The sequence below is a fragment of the Psittacula echo genome (genome assembly GCF_963264785.1).
Source record: "Psittacula echo genome assembly, chromosome: 6".
Lineage (NCBI taxonomy): Eukaryota > Metazoa > Chordata > Aves > Psittaciformes > Psittacidae > Psittacula > Psittacula echo.
Genome location: NC_137743.1, coordinates 43,406,859 through 43,425,224, shown reverse-complemented (window position 1 = coordinate 43,425,224; position 18,366 = coordinate 43,406,859). Strand labels below are relative to the sequence as shown.

Below are 18,366 nucleotides of genomic sequence, written 5' to 3'. Positions count from 1 at the left end.
AGTTCATCTCACATTACAACTTACTAACCTGACTCATCAATACCAACTCAAAACAACTTCACAGAAGGTACAAATGAGACAAAAAGCCATCTGTCAGAAGCAGCGTTATCTCAAGGTGACTGGCACATCAGCTTGCAGAGAAATATGGGTTCTGGAGAGAGCTTATAGACCAGATGGCCTTGAACAGGCCTACTTGGCCTTAAGAATAAGCATTTGTGGGAAAAAAATAGCCCGAAGATAATACTACTTAGCATTCTAAAGGGTGCTCTTGTTTCAGCTGATTCTGCAAGGAATATCTCGCTTCTGAGAGACATTTCTAGATATTCAGGAACACAGCTGTGAGCATCCACCTTGATGCACATGAACATTAGAACAAATGAATAATATGTTTCAGGAACAACAGTTCCTGAAATATCAGTATAAGTCTTGCTGGTATTAGCTCTACCAAACTCCACTGTTTCAAAAGCCTTTTTGTTTGTGTATATCCTTGCAAAGTTTTCCAAATCCACTGTTTTTTAAATCTAGACCTGTTGAAAGATTTAAAAATTATCTTTACATTTTTAGCATAGCCTTAGACTGTATTCAAAGCATACATTCATATTCTTCCAAGTTAGATTCAAATGCAAACATCATGTAAGGAATTCATATACACACCACGGTGCTGCAAGAAATGTCCTTAAGGAGTTTTTGCTAATTATTTCCTAATAATTATTTCAGCTATGTAGATACATTGCTCATCTTGATTCACTGACAGATACTGAAGCAGCGGACCCTAAATGATACACTGTAATATACAAACTAGAGTATGTTTCTCTGCAAAATGTATGTAATTGCACATGAACATCACATTTCCAACTTATGAGCTGTAATTAATTATTCCTGATAGTGAGGGATTTTTTTTTTATTTTTGTTTGCAGTGGAGCACTTTGCACTAAAACAGCCATAAAGGGAAGCAATGCAAATCATTATCTCCTCCTCAGAAAATGTAAACCTAACTTTTAAGCATCATACCAGATTTTCAAAGCAAAAAGCATTAAAAAAAAAAACCCTGATAAAGATGTTTCTGGAAGGAGGAAACTCATTAACCATCAACTTTCTTGCCTTTGATTTGCCCTGATTTTTTTCCCTTCCCAGTTTATTTTGTTCTAATGTGTTTGTGCCTGGTATACCATACTGGCAATACAGCAGAGAAACAGAGTTATGCTTTTGAAGACCTCTCTTCATCTCTATTCTCTATTGTTGTAGCAGCCCAGGTTCCCATAGAAACAGAGAGTAAAGAGCAAATGCGTAAAATACAAATGAACAGGTCTAAGCTGGCAGTTTTACATTTTATTAGACATATAAATATGACAAACAGGCACTGGGTATGGGTTTCTTTCTAAAGGAAAAGCTAGATAATGCTACAGCTTATCAAATGAATACAGGGCATATAAATTTTACAGACTGAAGGCATCAAGTGCTGAGTATTAGCAGGTTGATACCGCTTTCTGAAATCGAGTCATTTTTTAAATTATTCATTTTTTTAGCAAGCAAAATTCCTTTTCCTCATCTGCAGATCTGATCCTGAATCCCCCAACTGCCCCAAAGCTACCGATTCTCATCTATTGAGACTGGAGCTTTGCACTGTGGTAATGGAGCAACAAACACTAATTTCACAGGGGATTAGGACCTTGTAAGGTGGACTTCATTATTTTAAATTAATATTGGCATATAGATTGAAGTTCTCTGAAAAAATGCCTCCATTGTAAAAATGGTTTTCCGAGTAAACACTAGTCTGGATATTTTCTTAATGCCTTTGAAGAAGTTGATGTATTTTGAATGTGTCCCTGGGTTATTTTAACAGAACTAGCTTCAAAAATATAGCAAAAGGGGTTTCTTAAAGATGCAGGACTTCAGGAAAATTAACAATTTGATTGCCCTGGTGAGCTGCCAATATGATAGTAGGATTCTTCACATCATAACAAGGTCACTGAAAATTGGAGAGAGATACTAATGTGACTTTAAATTATTTCAAGCTTTGAACAGTTTTTAGAAGTCCATAATAAAATATGATCAAGTATATGCAAATGCAGTAATTTTATTAGACACTTTCAAGCACCCATATACAAATATCCCATTGGCGTTTAAGTACTCTCATTGTACTGTCTCCAAAGGAGTAACAGAGCTCCAGTTCTCCTGAGCTGCAGCAGTATGAGTGATGCTGTCTGCTAGAAGTGTTCATCTTCTAAGCACTTCGATTCTCTAAAACTCACAGAAAATTAGGAAAACTTTAAAATAGCTCAGGTGAGTATGATTTCTTTTTTTTCAAGCCAAATTGTGACATCCAACATTCACTGACTTGAAAGTGGAATATATTATCAGTGGCTCCTGTTCACTTCCTGAGTGATATGAACCCTACAGCTCATCCTTTTATGTTTGGCTTCTCTATTACATGGCATAGGAGATGCTGAAGGTCAAGGAAACATTTGAATTTCTTTCCCCAACTCTGTTCAAAACAATATTGCAAAATGCTTGAAGCCATTGAAAGAGACTCACTATAAAAGGACCTTCACTCAAGAGACTGCTACCTCTGTTGTTGTTATCATTATTATTATTGTCAGCGTTGTAACTTAACAAAGGCACATTTGAAGCAGCAGTAATCCCATGAAGGTCTTGCTTTACCAAGACATGAACTTTGGAAATGCATTTGCTTGTTGATACACTATTTTTTCACAAGCAGGTCATGCCTTCAACTAAGCACATGTCCAAATCTGACCCAGATTTCAATACACAATTCAACTATCACAAAGTTGTTCAAATAGCTTATTTGGAACCTGTTCAAATAGCTTATTTGGAACCTGTGGGGTTGATAATGGGACCACAAAACATCTTTCAAAGCTAAACTTAAGGCAAAGGCATTCATTTCTCTAAGTGTAAGAAACCAGAAAGCAAGCTAGGAAGCTGTGAGAATTTAAGGAGATGTTTGATGTTTCAAGGCAGCCAAGCAGCCAAGTAGTTAGCTTTTTCTTTTTTACTTTTTTGCAAAACCAGCACCCATAGAGACTTCCTAGCAATTTCCTTCCATGTTAAGAGTCACAGCCATTTACTGGCCTGCTGCAAGCCCATTTCTGATTATTGGCTCCTAAAAGAATTTCAAACAATAAGAATTATATTTTGCCATCCAAGATGAATGATATCACTTCTGCACAGAAACAGCCTCCAAATGAAATAGGAATAGCTATCCATTAAAATCTCAGTGTGTGAAAAATACACCTTTATTAGAAAGCATCTTCTTAAAGCATAAAGGATTAGGAAATGCACCAAAGTCTGGCAAAGCTTGTGATTTAATCCGAGACTAAGATCAGTACAAGGATCTAAGCATACACCTGTATCTCTGATGGGTTTGGGTGGAGGTACAGCACAGTTATTCACAGCAGATCGTCAACAGCCAAGTAAATTGCAACTCCACAAATGCTTTTTAAGCCTCATTGTATCAGACTAATCCTTTGCTTTCCTATCAGCAAATTATTATTTGATGTCTTTTGTTGAGAAACTCAACAATCATACCTGAATATGAAGAAAACCTAAGAGATATTAAAGACAGAGTCCAAAAACATCTGTATGTGATGGTACACTGAGCAGATAGAGCTAGGAACACTTCTTTCTCGTTATGAAAATTATTTTTAAATACAGCAGTGAATGAGATCCTTTTAACTTAAATCAGAAATTAAGTTACAATAGCCCTATTACAAACCTCCAAGAAGTTTTACATTAATGTCCTATATAATAGCAAGATCAGACTTTGATCTTCTCTTTAAAGGGTTACAGATATGGAGCTTTCTCTCATATTCAAAATTTCATGTTATCTATATTTTTGATGTTTTACCATGCTATAGCTATGTAAAAGCTGTGGGATCAGTTAAATAATGAGAACAGCTTTTCTTTTTTCTTTTCTTTTTTTTTTTTTTTCCAGATGATTTAAAGATTTAATGCTCAGCACTTCTCAAATCGTTTAATGGAGTACTCAGTCAGGCACTGAGAAAATATAACAAATGCTGCCAAGGGCAAATGAATGTAAGCGGAGCACAGCATAGTCAGGATAAATAAGTGCACTGCCTAGCTGTGGGCTCTGGGATGCTCTAAGTGCTGCAAACAAGCAAATCTAAAAAATAGTATTATCACATGCCAGCAGTTTCTCAGGATCCATCAATAATATTGGAAGCATCAGATTTTTTTAAACAAACCTCCTTTACTCAGTGTTATAGCGTAAAGTATTGCAGTGGCAGGTTGTCACCTTAACATTGCATGCAGAGAGGTGACTGCTGTGCTGTGCAGGTACCACAACTGGCTGCCAGCAGCAGTGAAGGCAGAGACCCATCTTGGCAGTATCATTTGCTCTTCTACGGTGCCTCTTGGCCTGCCTTTGATTTGCTGCTTAATGTTTGGCAAAATTGAGAGAAATCAAAATGAGAGAGACTTGCAGTTGAATGTTGGCAATACAGATGGCACAACACTGTCAATATTGCAGTGATCCAATACCACTTGTGCTTACTAGGTAAGGATCAGATGCCTGTAGAAATCCCGAGTTTAATGTGGATTACATTTAGACTGTAATTTATATGTGGGAATTAATTTGAGCTTTTGGTAAAACTGATTAAGTACTCTTTACAGAGAAAAAGAGAAAGAAGAAAAAAGGGTTTCTTTTGGCAGATCAGCAGCTGGTGGGATGGAGGTGTCACCAGTAACTTCAGAGTTACTGCTGCTCTGAGTTTTTCACTTACAGTGGGATTTAATTTCTTCCATTTCACAGTTCAGTGATTGAATTTCATCTTTGAATTTGACACAATTACTGTTCAGTGGTCAGCTGAATTTGCTCTGCAGTTTTTGGGTACCACACTTACTAACTTTTGCAGGGAAAACAATTCATATTCATTCATCTTTGAAATATGGACCTCCACCATCCACTCTTTCCCCTCTCTGTCCTGTTTAAACAACTGCATACAGGAACATTTCAAAACTTTGGAGCTATTCCTATCACATCCAAGCTTGGGAAGTTTGTTGGGTGAATGGGAATGAACTTCTTTGCAACACATTTTCCAGCTCTGCCAAGACAATTTGGAAGTGGAGAGATGGTGATCCTACAACTCCTCCCCTGGTACCTCTCTCCTGGACCCCAGATGTCTTCCTCTCAAACCTTCCCTGGGTGCCAGCACCATCCACATACTTGCCCTTCAGCTCCCACTGACTCCACATTATCCTCTTTCTCGTCCCTTAACAATGCTTGGACGTAAAAGTGAGGTCTGACCTAACTCCTAGTGGGTTCTCATAGGAGTTGGTGACAACTCCTACACTTGTAAAGCCCCAGATGATTACACAACTATTTCTAGCAGTTTCAAAAATCAGTAGCTTTCTGCAGTAGAATGATCAAAGTTTTATAATACGTTTGATTTCATTCAAGTGCCTTTTTGTTATTTAAACCAGAAGTTGCAAGCAAGACAGAAATAGCCCATCTTCCAGTGGCTTAATCCTTACAAAACTATTTAGATAGATCTTCAGGACAGCTCAAAAATGTGCTGGACAACAAATGTACAGGCCCAGAAACTGTGATAAAATGTTTTAATGCTACCTTTGCCTCATCCATCCAAGAGATGCCGAAGTTTCTGTTTAAAGCTACCAAGACTGTGCTACATGAAGCTTTATATGACTGTACGTGGATTAGTAAAGTATTTTTAGCACCTACTAAAAAAAGTATTTAGATAAATGCCAAACTTACATTTCCATCAAGTGCTCCCATGTACAACTGATACTGCCAAGCACCTGGATGCATTAACCACAACATTTTTCTGTTTCCTCTAGAATGATACTCATTATCATCAGAAAGCTTTCTGCTGCATTTTTATTTCATCAGTACAGGCCCTAATTCTATAAAACAAATGCAGTAAAATATTATTATAGCAGCCTGCTTCAAAGGCACTGATTTTTTTCACTAGCACTTCCATCTGACATATCCCATTATCATATTGAAAGGCCAAGTTAGCAACAGGAAAGCATATAGATTATTACCTAAATAAAAATGACCTGGTTTTAAAAGCTAATTTAAAATAGCCCTTGCAAGTGACACAGTGCATTACACAGTGCATTTTCTCAAGAGGAAAGCAGCCATAAAGTCTACCCAGTACATATCTCTGCATGAGCAATGCAAGTCTGCAAGCAAATAGCAATTCACTTTCCAAAAAGAAAGTCACAATTTAGCAGTCTCCACTAACTTCATTTAGTGATATCAACCCTGCATGCTAACTTGGTGGGCTCTGGCCTTTTAAAATGTTTTCTGACACCTTATTTTCTTAGTAAACACCTATTTTTACAGCAGTTGAGCCAGTGGCTCAGGATGGAGCTACAAATCATTTAAGGCTAACCTCTGTTATAAACAAAATTCTCCAGCAGAAAGAAAAAAAGCTTTTGCATACCAGAGGCCAAACAATGGCATCTAAAATTTCATTTTTTCTAAACAGCTAGATAGTTAAACTCATACAAACTTAACAGGTATCAATGATCAATTACGACTTCTCCACAGCACCCACCAAATAGAATTGTTTTAATTATTTCAACAGCCTAAAAGAAACTATTGCATCTGCTGCTTTTGGTAGCATTAATGAGCGTTTTCCCCCTCTTTTTGCATATCTCATGAGGCTTTCCCCCAAGTCTGGCCCCTTGGCCAGCTTTGCCAAGGCAAAAGCTAGTTCCCATATGGTCCCTAATTCACAAAACAATTGACACAGAGGGAGACCTGCCTCAGAAGATGATTTATGTGCCCCAAGCACAGTTTAACATTGAATCCAGAGAACCAGACTTGAAGTAGCCACAGGAAAGCCCCACTGAAAGGCAAATAGTCTGGTACAGCAGGTCCTTGTCGCCAATGTTTTTTTCCCTACACACATATATTCCTCTGAATCTGTGCTACTCACTGATACTTAGATTTGTCCATGTGTAGTAAGATTTCAACTCCCAGAGACAACTTCAACTATTAAAATAACTCTCACAGACAACCTCATAAAGCAAAAGAAAAGGCTGTATAGAAAGGAAACACATGTAGAGCCAGCAGTATCCCTCCAAGTAACACCACTAAGAAGCCACACAAGACACTCAGAAACATTTTCTCCTGCAAATACACTGGCAAGGGAGAAACTAGATATATTGAAGGATACAGCAATTTCATTCTGCAAAAAACAACACACAGGATGTGGAAAGCCTCCGACAGCAGATGGCACCGGCACACTAGCCACCAAGAGACGCCAGGAGAAGGCTTCACTCCAGCCACCTATAGGAGCACTGGCTTATAGCTGACAGCACAAAACTTCCTAAACTGGTATCTTCAAAAAAGCTGGTCCTAAAATGCATTGTGGTACATAGTACCATTTTGTAAACATCGAATGAGAGGAAAAAAAGATGGCACACCCTTCCACCTTACTTACTCAAACTACAAAGCCATATCTGTACCTTTCTTGTTAAAGTAAATTTCACCTTTATAACCAGACTGGAAGGGGAAAACAATGTACAACGAATGCATATAAAACCGAAAAAAATATTGATAACCACTCTCTGCAGCAAAACTAAGTCAATAAACTGGTAAGATGCTTTGAATATATGTAGCGAGAGGGGAGGTGTAAAGTGAAAAAAGGAACAACTCTGGCCAGAAAAACAAAAGGTTTGGATGGAGCTTTTTATTAAAGCACAGCACAAGTAAATATGAAAGGCTATGAAAATGTGAACTGCTATGAAAGGGAAAGGCATCTTATACCTACACAAAGATCATTTCCTCTCCAGTCCTATCAAAAAGGGACAATTTTGTCTGTGAGTACTGAGATGTATTCCCCCAGAGCCACAACGCAGCTGGAATGGGGGGGAAGCAAAAAGTGCAAGCAAAATAGCTTATATCTGCAGATATTATAATATATATAATATATATAATATATATAATATAATATAATAATAATATATATTATATATTATATATAATATATAATATAATATAATATATAATATATAATATATAATATATATAATATATAATATATAATATATATAATATATAATATATAATATATAATATATAATATATAATATATAATATATAATATATATAATATAAGCTATTTATCTGCAGATATAAGCTATTTTTGAGCAACAGCATGAAGGCACCATGTCTGGACTTTGATAGGGTAACTAATTTTAAGCCCTACTATCACAGAAGATCAAAATCAGCAGATAATTCTAGATGTGACAGGAGAAAAGGAATGCAGGACCCTGGTCATTTGAGTAGATAGGCTTTGCTTGGCCAGGCAAAGCCCAGGCAGATGCCCTTTTCCAGCTTGGTGGTGAGGGCCACCTTGTTGCTGTCCTTGTCTCTGTGCCACAGGAGAGGCTCTCTTTTGCTACAGCCATGTCATGGAAAAGTGGGACCAACCTATAGGGGATCTCATCTGATAACCCAGTTCATGATGGAAGTAGTGTGCAGCAATAAACTTCAGGAGTTTCTGGACAGGGAAGACATCAGCACGAGGGGTTCATGTGCCTGGAGCTAACAGTGTTTGCTGAACCTTCACCACACATGGCACCAACAACTGCAGTAGAAACCACCCGTTTCCCCTTGGATTTATGAGAACTGCAGTAGTGGCTCTATCTGGAAATAATCTACAATTAAACGGGTGTCTACTCATTTAGGTAGCTCTTTTATGCCCTAAATACCAATGTGGCTGGGCCTGATGCTGGGACACGAGTGCTGTTCTGCTGAAACTCCTGTTTTCTCAGAATATGAAGCAAATTAAATGTTTGCCTCTCTCCTTCACCTTTTCTCTGGTAAGGATGTAACCATAATATTCATTAGTCAATGAATTCAACTTATCTGAATACATCTGAAGTGTAGAATATTAATTACATAGTCTCACAGATGATAAGTCAATCTGAAGGGGGCCTACAAAGATGCTGCAGAGGGACTCTTCTTTAGCAACTGTAGTGAGAGGACAAGGGGTAATGGGTTGAAACTTAAACAGGGAAAGTTTAGGTTAGATATAAGGAAGAAGTTCGTTACTGTGAGGGTGGTGAGGCACTGAATGGGTTGCCCAGGGAAGTTGTGAATGCTCCATCCCTGGCAGTGTTCAAGGCCAGGTTGGATAGAGCCTTGGGTGACATGGTTTAGAGCGAGGTGTCCCTGCCCATGGCAGGGGGGTTGGAACTAGATGATCTTAAGATCCTTTCCAACCCTAACTATTCTATGATTCTATGACTTCTGAATTAAGAGACTGAACACAAAGAATGGATTTTAAGGAGAACTACCAATCCCAAATTTGCAAAAAACAGGGAAAAGTGTCTCCAAAATATGCATCAGTTGGGTAGTAAGGTATTAATTATAAAGAAATAAATCAGTTCTGGTGCTGGAGTAAGCTCATGTTATAAAGACAACTTCTGTAATCTTGAGGATGAAAAAGGGTTCTTCCATCTAGATTAGGAAACTAACTCACAAAGCGGCATCAAAGATGACTCAGCTTGGGCACATGAACAACTGTGCTGAATTGCACTGCCTTCAGTGGCCCAGGTGCACATGTGCTTTCCTAGACGGAGAGGTGTCCTGTTGAGGGAAGGCCAAAGCCCTTGAAGAACACAACTTTCTGCGAGGTCTGCTTGGCAGGGACTCCTGGGCACCTTCCTACTAGAGTACTGACACAGCCTTGTGTTAGGCATCCTGGCTGCCCATGCAGGCCAAGAGCCAGGCATTTAGGACACGATCTGAAGGTGCCCATGCAGAAAAGAGACACCTGCAACCGTCAGAGCCAGTATACAGATACCTAAAGCCATGATCCCCCTGTGACACCTCATTTAGTGGTGTAGGAAGCCCCTCTGCTGAACTTAACTATTTTTGGATGGTGACAGGTTGTTTTTTTTTTTTTTTTTTGCCTTCAAGAGCTGAGCAGGCCTTGCTCTTTCCTTCAAACTATGCCCAAAGCTAGGAAGGGATAGCTGAGTTGTCTACAGCAGTTTGATTCCTAGGATATTTTCGCAGGTCCTAGGAACATCCTAATTGTATCTCAAGGCTTAGCTGAGAAAACACCAGCTAGCCAAAAGATAAAGCCAACAAAAAGTTCACCCCTTTCAAGACCTACAGGGCTCCAAGCTACATGGAAAGATCTTCTTACCCTGCAACTTTTGCCCAACATCCTCTCAGTCATGCCCTGCACTGGGACTACCAGCTCTGTGACCCCAGGGTTTCACTCTAACATGGAGATTAAAAAACCCATCAGTGCCACCAATTTGTTAGGCATTTATGCAATGAGCTCCTGCCCATGGCCCAAGTCCTACTTCAGGAACATGAACCTGCATTAGCTGTATTCTAAATCTGTGCTTTTGCTGAACAGGGGCCTACAAATTAACAGGAATTTAATAATCACCTTGATATGGTAGATATATATGAAAATATATTGGCTACCATTTTGTAAATATTTTTATACAGATCATTGCAGTTCATGTTTCTCAACTGACCGCAACTGATAAGAAAATATTAAATTGTATACATTTTGGCCTTGAAAATGGCCACCACACCATGGAAAAGTAGGTTCTGACACTAATGACATCTCACAACAATATCTTTTGTGTTTACTTTGTCACTACATCTGCTGAACATCTGACCTTTGTGTGGATCATCCTGATACAGTGAGACATGGATATACAGAAAATTTCTATCCATCCAAAGGCCTTTTGCTGCCTGCCATACAAGCACTGAAAATGAGATTCTAGCTACAAGGTTGCAAAAAGGCGGGGGGGGAGGAATTAATGTGATTTGTGTAAAGCCTCAGCAAATCTGAATGAACTTTGTGTGTCAAGATCCTCCCTTTCACAAACTTTCCCTTGGAAAGGATAAGCCCTTGAAGAACTAATTAAGAGCTGCTTGAAAAGTAATCCAGGTTAAAATCTGTGCCAAGACTTTTCTGTCAGAGGAGTTTTATCTTGTGAGATACAGAAACAATAACTTGAGCGACAAAATTTTCTGCATCATGCTTTACTCTCCAAGTAACTTTGCCATTTTTATCTCTTCCATTCATCTTTTTGCAGGCATGCACTTGCTTTCAAGGAGTTGAGCTCACATAAATATTTGACTAATAAATGCTGTATCTCTAGAAAGAGCATTCCTATTTTTAAATGTTTCTCCAGGCAGCCAGCACTGATCCCTTCTGCTTTTTTCAAAGTGTCAATATGCAAAGGGCAATGTCACTGTCACCTACAGTCTCAAGTGACAGAACACAAGCACAGGCCTCTGATTTTTCAGATAGAAGAGTTGTTATCAAAATTAGTTGATTTCTCTTTTTGGGGAACAATTCCTCTATCACCAGGAATCCTTCGCTTTGCCCTTCCATTGGGATGAAATATTTGGCATTAGAAGAAAAGAAGAGGAATAAAGAAGAGAAAAGCTAAAAAATATTAAGGTCAACAATTGGCCAATTGGTTCCCAAAATGAAGAGTTTATTCTAAACAGGTCCAAAACTGCAGTCCTCTCAAGACATGTTATAAACTGCATAGGGGATCCTGAAAGCCCTCTCCTAAAACTCACAAAACTAACCTAAAAAAGCTTCCAATACAATCTGCATACACAAACATTTCCATAGAGCTTAAATTCATAAATGTGAAAAGACAGACTACGAAATGGGGAATGGTGAGTCCTTACTGCAAATTATGCTTGGTGCTAAAGGCGTAACCTTATAAAAGCTTCTGTGATTACTAAAAGCAAAAATCCCCAGTTTCATTACAACGTTTTCTTTCCTTTTGTTCAAATGGAAATCAATATAATCCAAATAGTAACACTAAAAAAACAAACAAAAAATAATCTAAAACAATAATAGCACATGCCTGAGATACTTGGGACTACCTTTCTGAAGCTGTATTGCTTTGCTTAAGCTGATACTGTCATTGAAATACCATGTTTCCAGCTGGTACTAATAGCTAATATATACAATAATACATATTTATCCATAATATCTAATACCTAGTTATCTGCTGCTACAGCACTGTCCCTATTTGACTTTGCATTCTGTGCCCAAAATGCATACTTTCTGGGATGGTAAAAAAGGCTGATAGCCTCCTGCATGCTGACACCATTTTAAAGCAATGTAAACATTCTAATAAGAAAGCTTCCATATTTGATTTGGAGCAGGGAAATATAGTTCTAAACTAAAATGCAACCCTGTGGTGCCTTCTAGTACCATAAAATACATTAAACATGATTAAAAATATATTTCAAATATCACTCAACAATGATAAAAAAGGAGATACTATTTCAATTTGTGGGTACTCTGCAATATTAGCAAGTCTTTTTTAAGAAACTAAGTTTCTTGGGATGCATATTTAGTTTCTGAAACCAACAAACAAAAAGCTTTTTTTAATCAACTATCTAGTCAAGGATTCTATTTTTGTGTCAAACGTCTTTTGTTATATACTAGTTCAAACCCTTCTTGTTTAATAAGAAGATACGATGCATAACTTAAGAGCAATTTTAAATTTAGATAGCTGCAGACCCCTGATTTGCAGTCACACTGAGCGTTTGACTTTGAGAAAACACCTATCCACTTTTTTACTGTGGTAATTAAAAAAATAAAAAGGAAAAAGAAAGTAAAATTACTTTAAAAAAGAAAAAGTAAAATAATTTTGGAGACAGAAAGTAAAATAATTTTGTATAGAGCAACTTCAGTCTTCTTTTAAACAACTTTTGCCTTTGAACCAAAAGCAGCCTCACAACTACATGCCTTGGTCCTCATGGGGGATTTTAACTACCCCGATATTTGCTGGAAGACTCACACAGCCAATCATTCACAGCCGAGGAGGTTCCTCCAGTGCATTGATGACAACTTCTTAATGCAAATGGTGGACAAACCAACTAGGAGAGGAGCGTTGCTGGATCTAGTACTCACCAACAAGGAGGGTCTGGTTGAAGTGGTGATGGTCAATGGCAACCTTGGCTGCAGTGACCATGAGATGGTGGAGTTTAGGATCCTGTGTGGGAGGAATAGAATACCTAGCAAGGCCACAATTCTGGATTTCCAAAGGGCCAACTTTGGCCTCTTCAATCAATTGCTAAGGGAAGTCTCATGGGAAAGGGTACTAGGTGGTAAAGGGGCTCAAGATAGTTGGTCAGCATTCAAGGACCACTTCTTCCAAGCTCAGGATCAGAGCGTCTCAATGGGTAGGAAATCAAGTAAGGGAGCCAGGAGACCAGCATGGTTAAACAAGGAACTGCTGGGCAAACTTATGTGGAAAAAGAGAATCTATGGATTATGGAAGGAGAGGCTGGCCACTTGGGAGGAATATAGGACAGTTGTTAGAGGATGTAGGGAGGCAATTAGGACAGCTAAGGCCTCCTTGGAACTTAATCTTGCAAGTCGGGTTAAGGACAATAGAAAGGGCTTTTTCAAATACATAGCGGATAAAACTAACACAAGAGGCAACATAGGCCCACTGCTGAAGAAGGAGGGTGCCCTGGAGACAGAGGATATAAAGAAGGCAGAGGCGCTGAATGCCTTCTTTGCCTCTGTCTTTACTCCTGCAGACTCTCCTCGGGGGCCCCAGATTCCTATAGCCCCAGAAGGAGTCAGGATAAAGGAGGAGTTTGCTTTGGTAGATGAGGATGGGGTTAGGGATCAGTTAAGCAATCTGGATGTCTATAAATCAATGGGTCCGGATGGAATACACCCACGGGTGCTGAGGGAGCTGGCAGAGGTCATTGCTAGGCCACTCTTCCATCATCTTTGGTAAGTCGTGGGAAACAGGAGAGGTGCCTGAGGATTGGAGGATGGCAAATGTCATGCCAGTCTATAAGAAGGGCAAGAAGGAGGACCCGGGTAATTACAGACTGGTCAGCCTTACCTCCATCCCTGGAAAGGTGATGGAACAATTTATTCTTGACACCATCTCTAGACATATCAAGGATGAGGGGGTCATTAAGAGTAGCCAACATGGTTTTACCAAGGGGAAGTCATGTTTGACCAACCTTATAGCCTTCTATGAGGAAGTAACTAGGTGGATGGATGATGGTAGAGCGGTAGATGTGGTTTTTCTTGATTTCAGCAAGGCATTTGATACTGTCTCCCACAGCATCCTCATAGATAAGCTAAGGAAGTATGGGCTTGATGATCAGGTAGTGAGGTGGATCAAGAACTGGTTGAAAGGAAGAAGGCAGAGAGTTGTGGTCAATGGGGCAGAATCTAGCTGGAGGTCTGTGACTAGTGGAGTCCCTCAGGGGTCGGTGCTGGGACCAGTGCTGTTTAATATTTTCATCAATGACCTGGATGAGGGAAATGAATGTACCCTCAGCAAGTTCGCTGATGACACTAAACTGGGAGGAGTGGCTGACACACCAGAAGGCTGTGTTGCCATTCAGTGAGACCTGGACAGGCTGGAGAGTTGGGCGGGGAGAAACTTGATGAAATTCAACAAGGGCAAGTGTAGAGTCTTGCATCTGGGGAGGAACAACCCCATGTACCAGTACAGGTTGGGGGTTGACCTGCTGGAAAGTAGTGAAGGGGAAAGCGACCTGGGGGTCCTGGTGAATGGGAGGATGGCCATGAGCCAGCAATGTGCCCTTGTGGCCAAGAAGGCCAATGGCATCCTAGGGTGCATTAGAAAGGGTGTGGTTAGTAGGTCAAGAGAGGTTCTCCTCCCTCTCTACTCTGCCTTGGTGAGGCCGCATCTGGAATATTGTGTCCAGTTCTGGGCCCCTCAGTTCAAGAAGGACAGGGAATTGCTTGAAAGAGTCCAGCGCAGAGCCACAAAGATGATTAAAGGAGTGGAACATCTCCCTTATGAGGAGAGGCTGAGGGAGCTGGGTCTCTTTAGTTTGGAGAAGAGGAGAATGAGGGGTGACCTCATCAATGTTTACCAATATGTAAAGGGTGAATGTCAGGATGATGGAGCTAGGCTTTTCTCAGTGATGTCCAGTGATAGGACAAGGGGTAATGGGTGTAAACTGGAGCATAAGAGGTTCCATGTGAACATCAGGAAAAACTTCTTTACTGTGAGAGTGATAGAGCACTGGAACAGGTTGCCCAGGGGGGTTGTGGAGTCTCCTGCGTTGGAGATATTCAAGGCCTGGCTGGACAAGTTCCTGTATGATGTACTCTAGGTTACCCTGCTCTTGCAGGGGGGTTGGACTAGATGATCTTTTGAGGTCCCTTCCAACCCTTGGAATTCTGTGATTCTGTGAACCATACTGGCTAATATTCAGTATTCCTCTAATCAGAACGTGTTCCTCTTCAAAAGCTTTATTGTTGGTATAGAATCAAAGTACAGACATAACAAAGCTTTCTTATTAAAAACAAATTTTAGATCAAGAACGAATATAGAGTAGGATTTTCTGCAAATATTTTAAAATCACAATACACTAGAGCTCATTTCTGAAAGGAATGAATATTTATAGCAGGACTTCAGATGAATATATTCATTCACATCAAGGTAGTTCTAGTATTCATTCAAAAATGACAAAATTGATTTCCCATTCTTTATCTCAGAACACGTTTTGACTTTGTGAAAATGTCTGAGAAAGATCAGAGTTTTCTGAAGAAACAAATCAATGTATTCAACAACAATTTCCTTCACTACGAGAGCTTTTAAAGATGTGTAATGTCTCACCTTAAAACTATTTAAGAGAATTTTTTGAAGATCCAGTACTTCTGAGGAACCAAAGACTGTGATTAAGATGGACCTTGGGACCACCTGGCTCTTGGCACTGACCCGATTCACTACTTTTTAAGCTGTTTTATACTATTGCGTCAAGAGAAAACAGAGTATTTTTTGAATTACAGTGATGTACCATCAATAAAAACAAGGTTAAGATTTTATGTTAAACACAAAGAGCAGGCACTTACTTTGCTTTTGCTTCTGCATCTTCATAGGCTTTATTGGAAACGTCATCTAGGCCACCAATCAAATGTTTGAAGGAGCTGTAAAAATAAAAGGGCATTTTTAGTGGATAAGTCTCTATTTGCGAACCAAGCATGCCAACACAGGTCTTCAGCAGCAACCAGGGGCCATACCTCAATGCTAGGGATGGCTGTGACTGATCAAACCAGGGCCAGGGTTGTGCATCTGTTGGGAAATATGGCCTCAGATATGCTGGAGAAGGGGTGGATATGCAATAACTAATGTCAAGAAGATCAAAACTTATTTATCCAGCTCTTTTAGGGACTGAACCCACTGAAATTACTGCTGAAGTTTTTCCTCCCTCCAATATAGATTTCAGAGTAAATCTGTCAATGTGGCTGGTAAGTCCCATGATGGTACGGTGTCATTGCCATATCCCTGTCCTCCAATCAGAAGCCCTAGAAGTCCCTCTGCTTTCAAAGTGAAGGATAATCTTTGTTTCTGTATTTCGGCTTTCTCATCTTTTGACAAATTGCAACCAAAACCACAGCAAAGACAAATGAAAAAAAAAGGCAAGCAAATTGTCATCAGCCAAATCGCTTAATGACATTTAAGTGGAAATTTGACTTTAACTGGCTTAAACTAAGTAAGATGGCGCGAAATGTTATAAGTGCCTGATACACTCAGTGCTGAGCTGTCTTCTGCACAAGCTGCGAGTAGCTTGAGAAGTCCCCTGACACCATCCTCTGTCCCAGGGGAGATATAAAAGGCACAGACATATTGGAAACAGAACCTAAAAATCTTTTTATATTGTGGGTGACTCAAACAAATGGACTCAGTGACCATTTAATCAATTAACAAGCAACACTCCAGAGGAAAAAAACCCTAAAATACAGCTGTTATGTCTTTGGCATTGATACTACACAGTATCAGAGACAAAATAAAATTTGAGTATTTTTAATAACTGAAATCAGTTAATACCTATAACTGAAAATATTCCGGGTACAAAGCATAGTTAGCTACTATATATTTCCATTATTCCTAGTGTGTCTGTCACACATAGGCTTTCCTTTTTTCAAGATAGAAGGCACCACTTGTAAAATGAGAAAACAGTTAGGCTAATTTGAAAGGACAGTGCTGTAAACTACAGTCTCCTGACTAATCTCTGCCTTAAGGTCACAGCTTCAGAAATTAAAGTCTTGCAGTTCCTCTGGCTTCTATACATTTGTGACGCTCCTGAGGCAGGAAACATAGAAACAAAGAACAGAAATGGCAAATAAGAAGTTTAAAAAATATTAATTGAAAAGTTGAAAAATTTTCGAAAAAAACTATCACCATTTAGGGCCATATTTATAAAGTTAGGAAGAAGAACAGAATATTTAGTATGGCCCTCTCTCCACAAAGACTTTTAGGATGAAAGACAATTAATGCTATTCAGTGGGTGAGGAAGATACAGGGCAGGTTAATAAAGGTAACAATGTGCAGCTCGTTTGCATTTCCTCCCCTAAATAACTTGGTCTCAGATCACTTGACATTATATAGGATAAAGAGCGGCAAATTAAAAACCTACTAGCTGAAGAGTTCCAAATCCCAGCTGCTTGTGAAAACACAGCAACGAGCAGCATTCACCAGCCTGATGTATTTGGCTTGGGTAAAGGGCAGCTGTGGGAAATGCAATATCCTGTGACACACAAGGTTAACCAGGGTGACTTTGGCCTTTGAGCACAATTAAACTGTTCGGATAGCACTTTGCCCAAGCAGCTTAAACACGTGGTATGGTCTTAAGTGGGTACTTAAGTGTACTGCTGCATCAGGAGATGCCTGACCCTAAGCAAGGCACCCTGTGTACATGTGTGGTGAGTGATGACACGACTACCAGACAAATGAAAGGAGGTATAATTATTTTGTTTTATGAACAGCAGCTGGAAAAAAAACCATATTTTACTCATTATTGTAATAAATATAAGGCAAAAGGCCACAGTTAGGGGAGGTATTTGTACTGGTTTGTACCTACAGCTGCTGTAATGGACCTTTCCAGGGTGGCCTTTTGCATAGTGACAGTCATCACCACTCTGGAAATATCCTCTGCCCACACAAATTCCCTGAGTTTTCAATTTTCTTTAATTCATAATATTTTAAATGATACAATCTAGGAAATAATTTATGCAGCACAGGGAATGCAACAGGAACTCATTAATGAGGAAGAGAAGGTGAAAAACCCTTTACTCGTGCACAGAAATTGTGTTAGGCAGGCTATAATTTTCAATATGAAGACATGTTAATCACCAGAGTATCTTTTCGACCCCAAATTCCTTTATCAGCAGTGAAAATATGAAAAATTCAGCTCATTCAACACATCAACATTTGTCTTTCTTGTGCCAAAGATGTGCCATTAGATGAGGCCAAACACAAAGCAAGATGTGTATGTTAATGCTCATTTGCACCACAAACAGATAATTAGGCAATTAAGTGAGAGACAGGAATACCATA

At 39.3% G+C, this 18,366-nt stretch overlaps 1 protein-coding gene across 2 annotated transcripts in view; it reads right to left on the bottom strand.

Moving 5' to 3' along the window:
* Nucleotides 1-18,366, bottom strand: part of PRKG1 (protein kinase cGMP-dependent 1) — a gene marked incomplete at both ends in the record, with an annotated part of 504,682 nt that overhangs the window by 52,228 nt on the left and 434,088 nt on the right. For both annotated transcript variants that reach the window (XM_080620728.1, XM_080620727.1), the window contains one exon: nucleotides 15,882-15,956. In XM_080620728.1, the coding sequence (XP_080476854.1) occupies nucleotides 15,882-15,956 (75 nt within the window). The remainder of the gene's footprint in view (nucleotides 1-15,881; nucleotides 15,957-18,366) is intronic.